Raw genomic sequence first — 15,470 nt, 5'->3', positions numbered from 1 at the left:
ATTTTTTCTTGGTTCTAAAATATCGTTTTGCTCTACTCCGCAGGCGATCATGGTCCGCACGATGACTGAAGGCATCGTGAATAGGTTTTTGAGCTCCGCAAAGGCCGAGATGCTTCAAAAGAACGAGACGGAGATAAGATGTCCGTGTCGAAGATGCAAGCTGAAGAGCCTTATTGCGGACCCGGATTCCGGGCAGGTGCGGGACCACCTGCTCTTGCGTGGTTTCATGGATGGCTATCGGTGGCAAGGTGATGAAGATGACTATGAAGTCGTCCATGGCCGGGGCCGGGCAAGAAATGAGGAAGGGCAACAAGACAAGTACCACCGCGGCGAGGGCGGGCGAGAAGATGAAGAATCTCCAGGACATGATCACGACGGTGATGTTGTACACAGTCATCATGTAGAAGATGTCGTACATGATGATGAGGAAGATCAAGACGAAGGGCATGATCATGAAGATGAAGATGTCGGAGCAGACGACGATGGAGGCTGGGTGCAGGACCCTCATATTCAAGAGCTGCTTCTCAAGCAGACGGATAACGCAAGAGCTGCCGCCCAAGAGAAAGCCAAGCTGGATCAACTGGAGATAGACGCGGTTACTCCATTGTATGAAGGATGCAGGCCCGAGGATACCCGCCTGAAAGTAACACTCATGGCTCTGGAGATGAAGGTAAAACACAAAATGACCGACGCATGCTTCGACGAGAACATGGCATTCTGGCACGAAAGTCTTCCCAAGAGGAATAAGTGCCCGACCAGTTTCGAGGAGGCGAAGAAAATCGTGTGTCCTCCAGACTTACCGCACGTGAAATACCATGTGTGCATGAACAATTGTATCATTTATCGGGACGAGCACGCGGAGTCTATCATATGTCCAATGTGCGGCGTCACTCGATACGAGAAGAGGAAGAAAGCTCCTCGAAAATCGGTGTGGTACTTTCCGATCACTCCTCGTCTGCAGAGGTATTTCGCGGACCCTAAGGTAGCAAAGCTCATGCGTTGGCACGCGGATAGGGAGGAGAAGAAGCGGGAAGATGACAGAAATGATCCGGAGATAAATAAAAAAGACAAGATGCTGAGTCACCCTAAGGATGCGAGCCAGTGGCAAGCGTTGAACTTCGAATACCCAGAATTTGGGAAGGATCCAAGGAACATCGTGCTGGGCGCAAGCACCGATGGAGTCAATCTATTTGGCAGCCAGAGAAGCACATATAGCACCTGGCCTGTGTTTGTGTGGATGTACAACCTTCCCCCCTGGTTGTGCATGAAGAGGAAGTACATTCACATGAGTATGCTAATTGAAGGGCCGAAACAACCAGGGAACAACATCAATCTGTATCTGGGCCTGCTGAAGGAGGAGCTAGACACGCTGTGGAAAACGCCAGCCAATACATGGGACGCCGCAGAGAAAAAATATTTCCCTATGAGAGCCGCACTGCTCATGACGGTGCACGACTATCTCGGTTACGGATATCTCGCGGGGCAGGTAGTCCACGGATTTTCTGGATGCGTAAGGTGCATGGATGACACAACGTATCGCCAGCTAGATAGAGATCCTGGGTCTTCGAAAACCGTGTTCATGGGACATCGAAGGTGGCTTCGCGACGATGACCCGTGGAGGAAACGCAAGGATCTGTTTGATGGTGAAACCGAACCCCGAAAACGCCTGTGTACGAGGAGCGGCGAGGAAATAGACGAGCTGTTGAAAAATTGGAAAGACTGCCCACTGCCAGGAAAGAAGCAAAAGGCGCCAGAGCCGGGAAAGAAGCAAAAGGCGCCAGAGCCGCTGCTGAAGGTATGGAAAACGAGGTCTATTTTCTGGGGCTTGCCGTACTGAAAGATCCATCGTGTGCCACACAGCCTTGATGTTATGCATATCACAAAGAACGTGTGCGAGAGTCTGCTTGGTACCCTGCTCAACATGCCAGAGAGGACCAAAGATGGGCCGAAAGCAAGGGCAGACTTGAAATCAATGGGCATCAGGCAGAAGCTTCACGCTAATGATGATGATGATGATGATGAGGCGAAGCAGGACACAGAAAGTCGTCGCAAAGGCAAAAAGGCCAAGAAGACCGGAAATGACTACCCTCCTGCGTGCTTCACTCTAAGTCAGGAGGAGATCGAGCAGTTTTTCACCTGCCTCCTAGGAGTAAAACTTTCTTACAGTTACGCGGGGAAGATAAGCAGATACCTAGACCCAGCGAAGCAGAAGTTCAGCGGGATGAAGTCTCACGACTGTCACGTGGTGATAACGCAGATACTTCCAGTTGCAATCCGTGGGATCATGGACGCGCACGTCCGTGAAACGCTATTTGGCCTATGCAACTTTTTCGACGTCATCTCTCGGAAGTTGATTGGTGTGAGGCAACTCAGAAGGCTACAGGAAGAGATCGTGGTGATACTATGCGAGCTTGAGATGTACTTCCCGTCCGCATTCTTCGATGTTATGGTGCATCTGCTAGTCCATATCGTGGAGGATATCATCCAACTCGGGCCGACGTTCCTGCACAGCATGATGCCGTTCGAAAGGATGAATGGTGTCATCAAAGGATACGTTCGCAACATGTCACGTCTAGAGGGAAGTATAGCCAGGGGCTTTCTAACCGAAGAGTGCATCTCCTACTGCACGAATTATCCAGGCATCGAGAACCCCGTTGGTCTGCCCGTCAACAGGCACCTCGGCAGGCTCGCTAGATGGGGTCACCATGAGGGTCGCCGCGAAATGCATGTCGACTTCAAGGGTCGACTCGCCGACTTTGAAAGAGCAAACCTAGTCGCGCTACAACACATAGACGTGGTCGATCCTTGGGTGGTAGAGCACAAAACCTTTATTGAGAAGACGTACAATGACCGAGGCCAACAGAGGACGGACGGAGATATACTCAAAGAGCACAACTCATGTTTCACGCGTTGGTTCAAGCAGAAGCTTCTGTTGTACCCTTTACATGAGGATTCTTCCGCGGAAGAACAACTCATATTCGCCTTGTCACAGGGCGCCGAGCACAACCTGATGACCTATGAGGCGTACGATATCAATGGCTACACATTCTACACCGAGGACAAGGACATGAAGAGCGATGGTTATCAAAACTCCGGGGTAACGATGGAATCCTACACCGGCAACGACAAGGACAGATACTACGGAAGGATCGAGGAGATCTGGGAGCTGAGCTACGCTGGAGAGAAGGTCCCGATGAAAAATTGAGGCGTTTGTTGGCTCCAAGACAGTGATACAGGTATACACATGTGCTCTGCTTACTTGATCATACAGAAGATTTTCATATAAGAGTTACGTTTCAAGTTGCTGAATATTTTCATATAAGTTTGCTTCCAAGGAGTTGTTCTCTGTCTGGTCCAATTCTGAAGAAATAAAAAGTGAATAGTTTGTTTGTTCCCTGTGTGGTCACTCTATTTTTTGAGTACTGACATTAGTTATGTTTGTTAGCAGCAAGATATTTAAATGAAGCTTGTTCTTTTTCAACTTTTCAACTGATGCCATGAAACTAAATATAGTAGTTGAAAACCCTATTTTTCTTCCTGATCGTGAAAATTTGAAGTCATGTTTGTGTTTTGGTTTTGTTGGTTGACAATTATGTTTAGTTTTTCATTTCATGGGTGCTGTAAAATGTGCAGGTGGTGAGTTGAGGCTCAGCATACAGCTTGTTTGGACTAACCAAGAGGACGAGGTATGTTGCTTGCCCAAGCTAAGTGACACGTACGCGCCAAGTTTTCTGTTATATAATTACCTGTTAGTGCTTAGTTAAACTGCATGATATGGCCATAGCAGATGGATGGTACTAGGTGTTGTTTTGTTTCTTGCCAATGTATTCAGAGAGCAGATGTGCCACTGCAGATTTGTTTTCTTGAAGGCAGCTCACATAAGTTGAGCTACAAGTGAACAACTTGCTGCTATTAGATCTGGAATGGAAGCTCACATAAGTTGAGCTGATTTTTGTCCATATGAAAGCAGAGGACCATATGGTCTGTGGCCTTTTCATCCATATGAAAGTAGAGGCACATTGTGGTGCTAGTTTGCTGGGTTTTGTCTCCGACCATCGTGTCATGATGAATTTGCAGGTACCCCGAGAGGCCCTTGAGTTTGCCGGGATGTCGATTAACTTCCGTTCCGGCAAATTCGGGTACTCCATATGTCCTATTTTCAGCAAAGGTCATGCTGAAATTTTCCGTGAATTTTAGCATGACTTTGCTAAAAATAGGACATATGGGGTACTTGCGATAATGCATGGGCCGGGGTATCTTAGTACTTAATTAAGTAGGATCAACTGCCCCTTTATTCTTCCTGCATTAAACCATAGGTGGCAATAGAGCCAAGTGATTAGGCCCAACTTAGAATTCTCCTTAGCATTGATAAACCCTACATGATAAACCCAACATAGGTGGCAATAGAGCCAAGTGATTAGGGCCAGGCCCAACCTAGGGTGCCTCGGCATCGATAAACCCTAAATGATGAAAACTTAACTTGGCTGCCCCGGATGCCTCGGTGTCGATGAGAACCTAAATGATGTACGCTTAGGCTTTTAGGGTGCCTCGGCGTCGACAAACCCTAAATGATGAAAGCTTAGGCTTTTAGGGTGCCTCGGTGTCGACAAACCCTAAATGATGAGACCATGATCTTGTTCCTTGACAATAACCAACATTTTGACCAAACTTTTTTCTTATTTAGAGCGAAACATGGCCCACAATGATGAGGCCTGTGGTTCGGGCGGCAAGCAATTCTGGGAGCTGTCCCAGGAGATGGAGGAACAACCTCACCGCTATGAGGACGCCGCGGAAGACACCGATCCTGATTACACAACCCCTAGTGGCGTCGGGGATGACACCACTGATGGTGCCGCCGAGGATGCCACCACTGATGATGGCGGCGCACACACAGACGGCAGCCAACCGAAGAAGCAAAGGAAGGACCGGCGCCCGAATGCGCTCCGCACCCTCAAGGAGGAATTCACTCAAGTGGACTCCGACGGGAATCCAACGGAGCCCAAACATATAGTCAAGGGGTACTCGCTTCAGCTTGGGTGCATTCTCCGGAGCACCGTCTCGATCAACACCGAGAACCTTAGGCATAAGGACCGAGGGAATTTGCGCAACCTCCTCTTCACGAAGATGCACGAACGATACAAGTTCCCCGCCAAATTTGAAAACACACGCCTCTCAGGGAATAAAGTGAACAGTGCCGCCCTCACGAAAATGAGCACGACCCTGTCTACTTGGAAAAGCGCGGTGAAGAGAATGATTGATAAAGGTGATAGTTATGAGAAGATCAAGGCGAAATATCCTTTGATGAGCGAAGATGAGTACAAGGAGTTCAAGATCAAGTGCGAGAGTAGTGAAACCTCTGAATCAAGTTAGTGGGGGAAAGAAATGCGGGAGTTGAACTTAGGGGAACACAAACTCGGTCCCGGCGGTTACAGAGTGGCGGAGCCTATATGGGACAAGGAGGACGCAAAGCGTGCCGAGCAAGGCCTACCGCCCCGCTTCGAGAAATACAGCGGTGACAAGTAGACCAGGAACTATGTCAGGGCCCGGTACAAGGAGGACCCGATAACAAAGGAGCTTACCACGGATCCGAAGACCAGGGCGCTTGAGCTTCTTCTGGTAAGGAATACACCCCCGCGTAATTAGCTCCATATGGTTGCACTCTAATTAATCTCCAATATTTCTAAATGGTTCACGTTCCTTTCGCAGGACACTGAAAGCAGTAGCGCGGGGTCGTCTAAGAGCTTCCCTTTCGACACCCCTTTAAATAGGGCATTGAACATAATGAAAAACAAGGATAAGCTCACTAAGCCGACATCAGCTGGTCGTGTGGCCGGCAAAGGCTTGTCCACAAAATGGGGGTCATACTATACCGCTGGTGTGCGGAAAGAGAAAAAGACCAGCTCGAAAAGCCAGACGCGCGAGGTTGAAGAACTCAAGGCACAAGTGGCGCGGATTCCGGAGCTTGTCCAAGAGCAAATGCAACAACAACTTGGAACGACGCTCAACGACATGGTGCCTACGTTGATTCATGGGCTGACGACGTGGATTGCGGGCGGCCAACAGGGGCCTCCCCCGGTTCCCAGCTTCACGGCCAGCAACTCGCACAGCGCGCAGGCGGCGCCATTGGTGTCTCCGGTGGCGGCGCCATTGGTGTCTCCGGCGGAGGCGGTATTCGTGTCTCCGGCGCCGGCACGGGCATTGGAGCTTAATGCACCCGGGTGTACGCCGGCCGGCACCTCACCAGCAAGCGCCCCCTCCGTCAGTTGCACGCCCGCCGTTGGCAGTGCCTCGACATTAGCCGAGCTCGACGGCATCACGGTAACCAAGCCTCTCGGCGGATGACTTCATCTCCTTGCCTTTGACTGGGCATCCCTGACGCCCTGTACATGTTTTCGCAGGGCACCGCCGACGTTCCTTGCACTCTTCTGCATTTCGTGGGCGCCGAGTTGGTCGATGTCGCCAAGGGCAGAATCGTTCAACCGGGCAACCCCATGTTCCACGGTAATCCGATGCCACCCACAATGTATAGGGTTGAAGTGGTTCGGGTGCTGCCAGGCTGTGATGAGCTGTTACCTCCGATTCGACCCACTGGGGCCGACGAAGAAGATGAGATGACCCTCAGCACCCGCGTAAACTGGCCCCTGCTTTGGCCGAAGAGCCAGATTCGTTTGGGGGCGGGGGACACCACCCCACAGACAAGACCGCCAGTCGTGCCGGCGCCAAGCCATGGCAAGAACACCGCAACGCTACCGGACCTGCCGGACATCCCTATGGCACAGGATCCGGACAGCCCTATGGCACAGGATCCGGACGGCGACGACAACGACGACGGTACATTTACCAAAGTTGATAAGTACTTTGCCGAACATGGGTACGCTGACGAGTTCTGCGGGCCTCTTTCTCAAGAACCCAACCAAGACGACCGCGATCTAGCTGGTACGGCGGAGAAATCCAGTTGCAACAGGCGTCGTCTGGCGTTCAGTTCTCAGGACACGCCTCCAGCTCCCGCCTTCACCGAGCCTCAGATAGCTGAGGTGAGAAATATTATCAGCCCCAACACTCTCAAGAAGGCGGTCTGTGAGCAGAACTCGGTCCCATTACAGGAGATCAAGAAGAAGGGACAGAAACGAAAGACTAACAAGGGCGCCGGTGCGAGCCAGCCGGCATCGAGTTTGATCCGTGCTCAGGACGGGCCACCTTCACCTAAGGATATCTCGAGGAGGGTGCATGTGGCGGGTAGGGAGATGCTACCGCCAAATATGCTGAATGCTGCAACCGGTGCTATGCGGAGTCTACACGACAGTGTTGTTTCTTTGGAGAAGCGGCGTCTCAGAGAGAAGGATGTGGCATACCCGGTTTTCGTGGCCAAGGTGCTAGAGGGAAAGGGCTTTGTGGATGGCGACATCGGGGGTACGGTCGTCCTGTGGTTTGATGACATCTTTGCTATGTTTAACCTTCATCCGCTGCACTATATCTTCGTTCGGCTGTTTTCGCTGAGTATGGAGATGCGGATCATTAGAGACAAGACCCCCGACATCGTGATAGTCGACCCCTTCTACATGCGTGCCAAGCACTTGAGCAGCGCTGGGGACCGCCAAGTTGCGAGTTCACACCTCGAAGGCGTCATTCTGGCAAACCCAGATAAGGATAACTTCCTTGTGGCTTACTTTCCCGAGTAAGTCATCCCTTAACCTCCCCGTAACATATGATTTCTTAGATTTCGATCGTTCTTTTTTTTCTAACATTCCGTGTTCTGTGCAGTGACACACATTGCACACTCATCCTCTTCAGCCCGAAATATTCCATGGCCACGTATTTAGACCCGAACCGTAACTCCAAGATAGACTACACAAATGTCAAGAAAGTTCTTGATGATGTTCTCCCCGCCTACGCCAAATCTGGAGGCACCTTCACCAGGGCAGTTCGTAAGTACGGCAAGCACATGTTCTCACACAATACGAAGTTCTGCTGCGTCAAGCAGCCGCCTGGCGGTCAGAAGGATGCCTACTATGCCCTCCATCACATGCGAGCGATCGTAAGGGACCATCATCAACTTCTGCTACCAGATAATCTCAAAGATTGGGCCGCGAGCTTGTCGGCAGTCCAGGACGCGGACCTCAGAGAAAAATTCTTTCGCATCTAGTCGGAGTTTGCGAACATCATCCATCAAGATGTCCTTCATACCTCGGGGTAGTTCTTCCTCAGATATCAATCGTCTAACAGTGAGATAGATGAAATGCTACAAATGCAGGGTGACAACGACCGCGATTTCATGACCATCACGACAGACGGCGGCTTCATCCACGTTCCTGTCCGATGGGTCGAGTCGAAAGTAGTGATGTGTAGTTCTGAAACATTGATTGGCTCATGTTGTAATTATACTTTAATGAATTCGTATGTCTTTTTGGTTTGGACAGTCGTTCAACTTAGATGTAATCGATGCTATTTATTAGTAGGACCATGAATCGTGCTATTAATGTCTTGATTTTCTCTTCCGATCCTTTTGTTGCATACTTACATATTGCTTATGTATTGTCTGTTGTTTGGCTTGTGCATAGAGATGTCGTCGTATGTCGTGTATAAGGGTAAGGTTCCCGGAGTCTACGACGACTGGGAGGAGTGTCGGAGACAGGTTCACCGTTTCAGCAGTAATAGTTACAAAGGGTACACCACTAGGGCGGAGGCCGAATCTAGATACGCCCGCTATCTAGCGGGAGAGAGGAGGGAGCATTGGAGGAACCGGATGAAGACAAGTTTGATCACGATGATGCTCATCGTGATGACCACAACTCTCTTTTATGTGATGGTAGTTTAGATGATCGATATCGACTTGTAATATGAAGACAAACTCGATACTCGCGGTCTTGAGACTTGTAATGTTTTATCTTTGTTCGGTCTTTTGAATTCGGAGACTAATATGATGAATTGTACTCGGAAACTAATCTTCTATTGTATTCGATGAATCTAATGTTGCTGTGTGCTGCTGTCTATATTCTGTCTAATAATATATTTTATATTCTGTCTAATAATATATTTTGTAACCTGCGCAAAAATCAGAAAAGGAAAAAAAACCAAATATTCATACTAATGGCGCATCACCACCAGGTGCGCCATTAGTATGCCAAAGGATACTAATAGCGCATCAACAGAGAATGTGCCATTAGTATGACAAAGCCATGCTTACGTATGGCCCCCCGGAAGGCACACTAATGGCGCATGCTGTTACATACTAATGGCGCACCAACTAGTAATGACGCACCTGTGGTGCGCCATTAGTAAGATATACTAGTGGCGTGCTACTAATGGCGCACTGGTAATGCGCCATTAGTAGGCAAAACCAGTGCGCCATTAGTAGGCCTTTTCCTAGTAGTGCCTGCAAAAAATGTATGCATGATATTCTGTTAAAAACCAAATCATTTCTGCAATTCCAGATAGACCACATCAACGCGCACACTCCGACACGAATTTGTCTCGCTAGGTCGGGCTCAATCCCATTAAGCCACACCCCGAATAACGCGTTAATGGAAGGAGGTGGCGTAATATTGAATGCAATGTGGACTGTCTGCCAAAGAACTTTGGCTAGCGGGCAATTAAGAAAAAGGTGCTTAATCGTCTCATCCCTATCACAGAAACTACACCTAGTAGATCCTGTCCAATTACGCTTAGTCAGGTTGTCCTTGGTTAATATAACTTGTTTATGAACAAACCACATAAACAATTTTATTTTCAAGGGAACTTTGACAGCCCAGACATGCTTAGAGGTAGGAATGAGGCTGGAGTTAATGACATCAATATACATTGATTTAACTGTGAATACTCCAAACCTAGTAAGCTGCCAGCATAATTCATCGGGTTGTGGGGAAAGCTGAACCTTCATCAGTCTCCTAACGAGATGGAGCCATTCCTCCCAACGATTGCCCGCCAGTGACTGTAAGTTCCCTAGACGATGGTTACCGAAGAGAGACCATAGACATAGACATGGTACATGCTACCAAACATGAATACAACACTAGCAAGTATATCAACTACATTTGTAACGACAGCAGAAAATAAAGAGTGGCGAGAATGAGGTGAAGGGGGTAAAGGGGGCAAAATAACCAAGTGGTAGGGATATTCTTGAGCATTGATACTAGGGATATTCTTGAGCACGATTCACACTTCACCTAGCAGAGCAAACGGAATTAACCTGTTCCTTGCTGCCACTCCGCATGAAGCTGCGTAATAGCAGTGTCAGGTTTCCATGCGACGAGCCTCCTTTGGCCATGGCTCCGTGAGCTCTCTCCCGGTACTCCTTGCACTTTCTCCTCCTCTCCTCTGCCACTGCCCCATCGCCCATCAGCTCCGACACTGCTCGCGCAATGTGCCCCCGCACTACAAGGTCCACGGCCTTTTCGCCATCGAACGGCCTAACTGGCACGCCGACGCCAAGTACGTCCACCGCAAGCCGCTCATTGAGGAACTGGTCACCGAAGTGAGGCCACGTCATGACAGGCACGCCTTGCGCGACGGACTCCAGCAGCGAGTTCCACCCGCAGTGGGTCATGAAGCCACCTACGGCGCGGTGTGACAGGATGGCGACCTGAGGCGCCCAGCCATGCACTATGAGCCCATGCCCTGCCGTGCGCATCTCGAGGGCTTCGAGCCACTCTTTTGCTTCTGGCAAAACCGTCTCGGACTCCTTCACCACCCAAAGGAATGGCTTCCCAGAGTCCTCGAGGCCGTGTCCGATCTCGTACAGCTGCTTGGGAAGCATCTGCGCGAGGCTGCCGAAACAGACATAGACGACCGTGCTTTGGTCCATCATGTCCAGCCAAGCGATGACTGTGCTCTGGTCTATGGTGCGTGCCTCCTCGTCCCGGCTATTGAGGAAGAAGGGCCCGAGCACCCACACCGGCTTGCCCAACGCTGCCTCGTAGCATGCGACGAACTGTTCCTCAAGGCCCCGGAACGTGTTCACCATGGCACCGTCGGCCGTGCGGATGCCCTCTCTCACCTCCTCCACGAACTTCCCCCACGCAGGCATGCAAGTTAAGAAGGCAGCGGCCCATGTGTCCTTGCTCAACTCCACTCGCACCGGCATGCCCGGCACGACGTTGCCGCTGTGAAGAAGCCCGTGCTTTACGACGTTGAAGTCGCAGAGCGAGTAGAAACAGGAAGGGCCGGTGAAGGTGAGCCGAGGGACCCCAACGCTCCTGGCGACGCCGACCGTCCACGGGTTGCAGGAGTCGGAGATGATGCAGCTGGGGCGCCAGGGCAGCGAGCGCACGTACGCCTCGAGTGGCCCGGCTAGCCTATAGAGGGACAGGAACAATTGGAGGACATTGTTGCTATTGTCGCTGCTGCCCCGGGGCAGCCCGTCGTCAGCCGGCGGGAATGGGAGCTCGACAATTTCCAGCGGCAACATGGCGCTCCGCGCCCTGTCGGCTAGTCCCCGCAGGCGCGCAGCGTTGACGGGCGTGGTGACGAGGCTCACTCGCACGCCGCGTCCCGCAATGAGGCACGCAAGGTCGGCCATGGGGGTGGTGTGGCCCTGCCCCATGAGCGGGACGAGAACAACGTGTGTTCGTGGAAGAGTAATGGATTTCTCCGTCTCCACGGGCGCCATTGTTGACGTGTACGCGGTACCAACGGTGTGAAAATGTGCCTCTATCTAATAGGAGTAGTCCCCAACGCCTCTATCTGTTGTCCATGTGCTTAAGGAATCTATGAAAAGGGAACACGTACAGCGGGAATTCAACAAAACAAAACACAAAAAACTATCCATCATATGTGATGTGCCTCTGTGCTCGGCTGTTGGCCAAGCGCGTACTCCCATGCATTCGTGTCCTCCCAGCAAATGCGACGGGCCAAAAGACAAAGCTACAAAGCTGCACACACGATAACCGATAGGGTTGCACGTGTAATTCACGTGATCGTACAGACACTTTCCTTGATGTCCGGTTTTGGTTTCTAACGTGAGCACCCGAGTAGATTATACTTACCTCTGTCTACAATGTAAGACATTTTTGCAATCTACTCTCTCTGATCAGATAGATTCGTATCTAGACATATCTAAGATAACGAATATGGATCAGAGGGAGTAGTAGAACAAACATAGTACTTGTATATAGCAGCCACCGCTCGTACACCCACTTGATCAACTCAGCAAAGGAAAAACATCATTCCCATATCCCTTGGGCTATCTGTTCCCCACAAAATAAGGAAGGTGAAAGCATGGCGACGAGCGTGATAGAAGACTCTTTTCCATGGGAGCACCAGCGCTGGGTGTATGTTTACGTAGTGGCTGGCGCGGTTCTGGTGTGGTGCGCCGTGAGGGCGCTGGAGTGGGCATGGTGGAGGCCCCGGCACCTAGAGCGGGAGCTGCGGGCGCAGGGCCTCCGGGGCAGGGCATACCACTATGTCGCTGGCGACGCACCGTTTATGGAGCGTCTCCATAAGGAAGCCAGGTCCCAGACCATGCCACTGGGCAGCCATGACGTCGTGCCGCGGGCGATGCCGCTGTTTCACCAGACCATCAAGGAGCACGGTGCGTGTACTTTTCATTGCTTTCTTTTTTCTTGATTGTAATGTTTCTTTTTAGCCGCATTATTAGTTTACCTTCGCCACATCGTACTTCACCTGAAAACAACCAAATGTGTCCATAGAAGGATTTAGTTTTCGTTATGTTTGGCTTTAATGGCTCTATAATGCATGCCGGAAATGCGATTATTAATTTAAAGTTGGCTAAAATGTCTTTTCTCTAAAATAAATAAATTGTTTTTGGGTATGAAATCCAGTGTTGATCTACCAACATCTTAATTTGGTGGCATGGCATCTCACACTAGTTGTCTCCCACACGCAACAAACGGATTGACAATAGTCCCCACTTGACAAATAGTCCACCTAAATGAACAGAAAATGTCTTACACCTAAACAGACTCTAACAGAAAATGAAATTGGAAACGTGTATCCACGTAAACTTCTAGTAAGAAGCTTCGATGTATTTGTCTAACAAAATTAACAGGTAAAATGTCGATCACTTGGTTTGGACCGGTGCCTTGGTTTGGACCGGTGCCTAGAGTGACCATCACCGAGCCTGAACTGGTGCGTGAAGTTCTGTCCAACAAGTTGGGTCACCTTGAGAAGCTCAACCTGGGCCGACTTCAAAGGATGCTGCACCACGGTGTGGGTAGCCATGAGGGTGAAAAATGGGTTAAGCACCGGAAGATCATCACCCCTGCCTTCCATCTCGAGAAGCTCAAGGTTATAATACTTGTGTTCTGTCATTGACAACAAGTTCAGGCCGTAACAAAAATCTCCGTTCCATTTTCAGCGCATGTTGCCGGCTTTCGCCGCATGTTGCACGGAGTTGGTGCAGAGATGGGAGGTTCTAGCCGCCGGTGATGCGCCATGCGAGGTAGATGTCTGGCCTGATATGAAGAATCTGACAGGGGATGTCATCTCGCGGGCCGCATTCGGCAGCAGTTACCATGAAGGCAGGAAGGTATTCCAGCTTCAGGGTGAGCAGATCGAGCTCATCGTGCAGGCCATGGACAAGATGCATATCCCTGGTTACCTGTGAGTTCATTCTCCTTTGGCGTTTACCATGGCTTAGCACAACAATATTACTAGATTGAATTGCTCTGACTGTGCTAATGCATTTTCTTATGTGCAGGTTCTTGCCAACCAAAGGCAACCGAAGGATGAATCAGATTGTTGCGGAGATCGAGAGGGTCCTAAAAGGCATTATCGCGAAAAGAGAGAAGGCCTTGAAAGCCGGCGAAGCTACGAGTGGTGACGATCTTCTCGGGCTGCTGCTGGAGTCCAACATGGCACACTGCACGCCGGGAGATGCCGGCATCACGACGGAAGACCTGATCGGAGAGTGCAAACTGTTCTACTTCGCGGGCATGGAGACCACGTCCTTGCTGCTAACGTGGACCATGATCGTGCTCTGCATGCACCCGGACTGGCAGGACCGTGCCAGGGAGGAGGTCCTGGATGTCTTCGCCCACGGCATGACGCCAGATTATGATGGCTTAACTCGCCTAAAAATCGTAACCATGGTCTTGTACGAGGTGCTGCGGCTGTACACGCCGCTGACATCGGTCCATCGCAAGACGTGTAAGCCCATGGACCTTGGCGGTGTCAGGTACCCGGCGGGCATGTTGTTCATGGTGCCATTCCTGTGCCTCCACCACGACAAGAATGTTTGGGGCGCGGACGCCGACGAGTTCAGGCCAGAGAGGTTCGCCAATGGGATCTCCAAGGCAGGGGTGTCGGGCGACGCGCTGCCCTTTTTTCCATTCGGCTGGGGCCAGCGGACCTGCGTCGGCCAGAACTTCGCGATGCTCGAGGCCAAGATGGGGATCGCCATGATTCTGCAGCGCTTCTCCTTCGAGCTCTCGCCGTCGTACACACACGCGCCGTTCCCCATCGGCCTGCTGCACCCAGAGCACGGTGCGCAACTCATGCTCACAAGGCTTCCGTGAGTTGCATATTGCAAAATCCATTGGTTAACCTGCATGTTGTGTTCAAATAAATGGGCTCGGGCCAATAAATTTAAGAATTTCCAGAACATATCAAATGCTCATGTTGACAATAGGTGGGGTGCTAAGTTTGGTCATAGGTGGAAACTTAGAGCATCTCCACCGGCGCTACCACTAGAGCGTCCGGCAAGTATACCGGACAGGCGGCTGCCCGCACCGGCGCTCCCAGTTGGTTTTTATCTTACATGTTTTTGAATGATGATTTTAAACGAGCCGGTGATATTTGTTGTAAACAAAAGTTAACAAACTTAAACTAAACCCTAGATCTAGCAGCGCAATTGGCTCCGGCCTTGAGGTACTTGTATGATCATGGCCTGTCGGAGTCGATGGTGCCGGCGGTACATACGCTCTGGCCATGAGGAACTTGCATGCCTCAGTGACCGGCCAGTGGTTGTGGAGTTGGCTGACGCAAGGATGCTTTAGCTACGTATGATTCTGACCCTTGGAGGACGCTCAGTCAGTTTTAACGTTAGTGTGTGTAGCTCAACTGCTTAATCTGCTCTTGGGGAGGAATTGAAGTGAAATGAAATGATGGTGAGCTCGGAGGATACCAATGTTTCTGTTCAGGTGCTGCTCTTGCTTGCTTGTAGGTAGGATTGTGAAAGTCACATTCTGCTTAGACAGAGGAAGAAGTATACAGGCCAAGCTGTGTCATCCCGGCCTGCCGGGAGCTTGATTTGCACATCCATCCAGTTTGGGCGGCCATCTAAGCGGCACAAGCCCACCCCAACGGAGCAGGGCGATCCGACTTGCTCGCCGTCGACGGCTTCTCCCGCTCCCAGCCACCTCAGCCTCCGATCCACCCTTGCAAAGCAACTAACGAAGATGCTCCTTCAATCCATCAGCGGAAGTGAGAGAGATTGATGTAGTAAGTACATATTGATGACCCCAGCTTGGGGTCTGAGCAAGGTTTTGGTTACCGAATGGTGCATTTTTACCGCG

The 15,470-nt window shown here is 50.7% G+C and overlaps 2 protein-coding genes across 2 annotated transcripts; one reads left to right on the top strand and one right to left on the bottom strand.

Annotated features, from left to right (window-relative positions):
- Positions 1–9,877: 9,877 nt before the first annotated feature.
- LOC119289325 (UDP-glycosyltransferase 73C1-like) lies at positions 9,878–11,605 on the bottom strand. The gene has a single exon (XM_037568679.1). It carries the CDS (start codon positions 11,603–11,605, stop codon positions 10,160–10,162), a length of 1,446 nt encoding a protein of 481 aa, XP_037424576.1. The 3' UTR covers positions 9,878–10,159.
- Positions 11,606–12,156: 551 nt separating this feature from the next.
- LOC119289323 (cytochrome P450 72A14-like) lies at positions 12,157–14,701 on the top strand. Its single transcript, XM_037568678.1, has 4 exons — positions 12,157–12,526; positions 13,004–13,242; positions 13,313–13,557; positions 13,655–14,701. Exons 1-4 carry the CDS (start codon positions 12,214–12,216, stop codon positions 14,469–14,471), a joined length of 1,614 nt encoding a protein of 537 aa, XP_037424575.1. The 5' UTR covers positions 12,157–12,213; the 3' UTR covers positions 14,472–14,701.
- The last annotated feature ends 769 nt before the right edge of the window (positions 14,702–15,470 follow it).

This window comes from Triticum dicoccoides, chromosome 4A (genome assembly GCF_002162155.2).
Source record: "Triticum dicoccoides isolate Atlit2015 ecotype Zavitan chromosome 4A, WEW_v2.0, whole genome shotgun sequence".
In the NCBI taxonomy this organism is placed as follows: domain Eukaryota; kingdom Viridiplantae; phylum Streptophyta; class Magnoliopsida; order Poales; family Poaceae; genus Triticum; species Triticum dicoccoides.
Note: the sequence above shows the minus strand (reverse complement) of the source record. Positions and strands in the feature narration are given on the sequence as shown.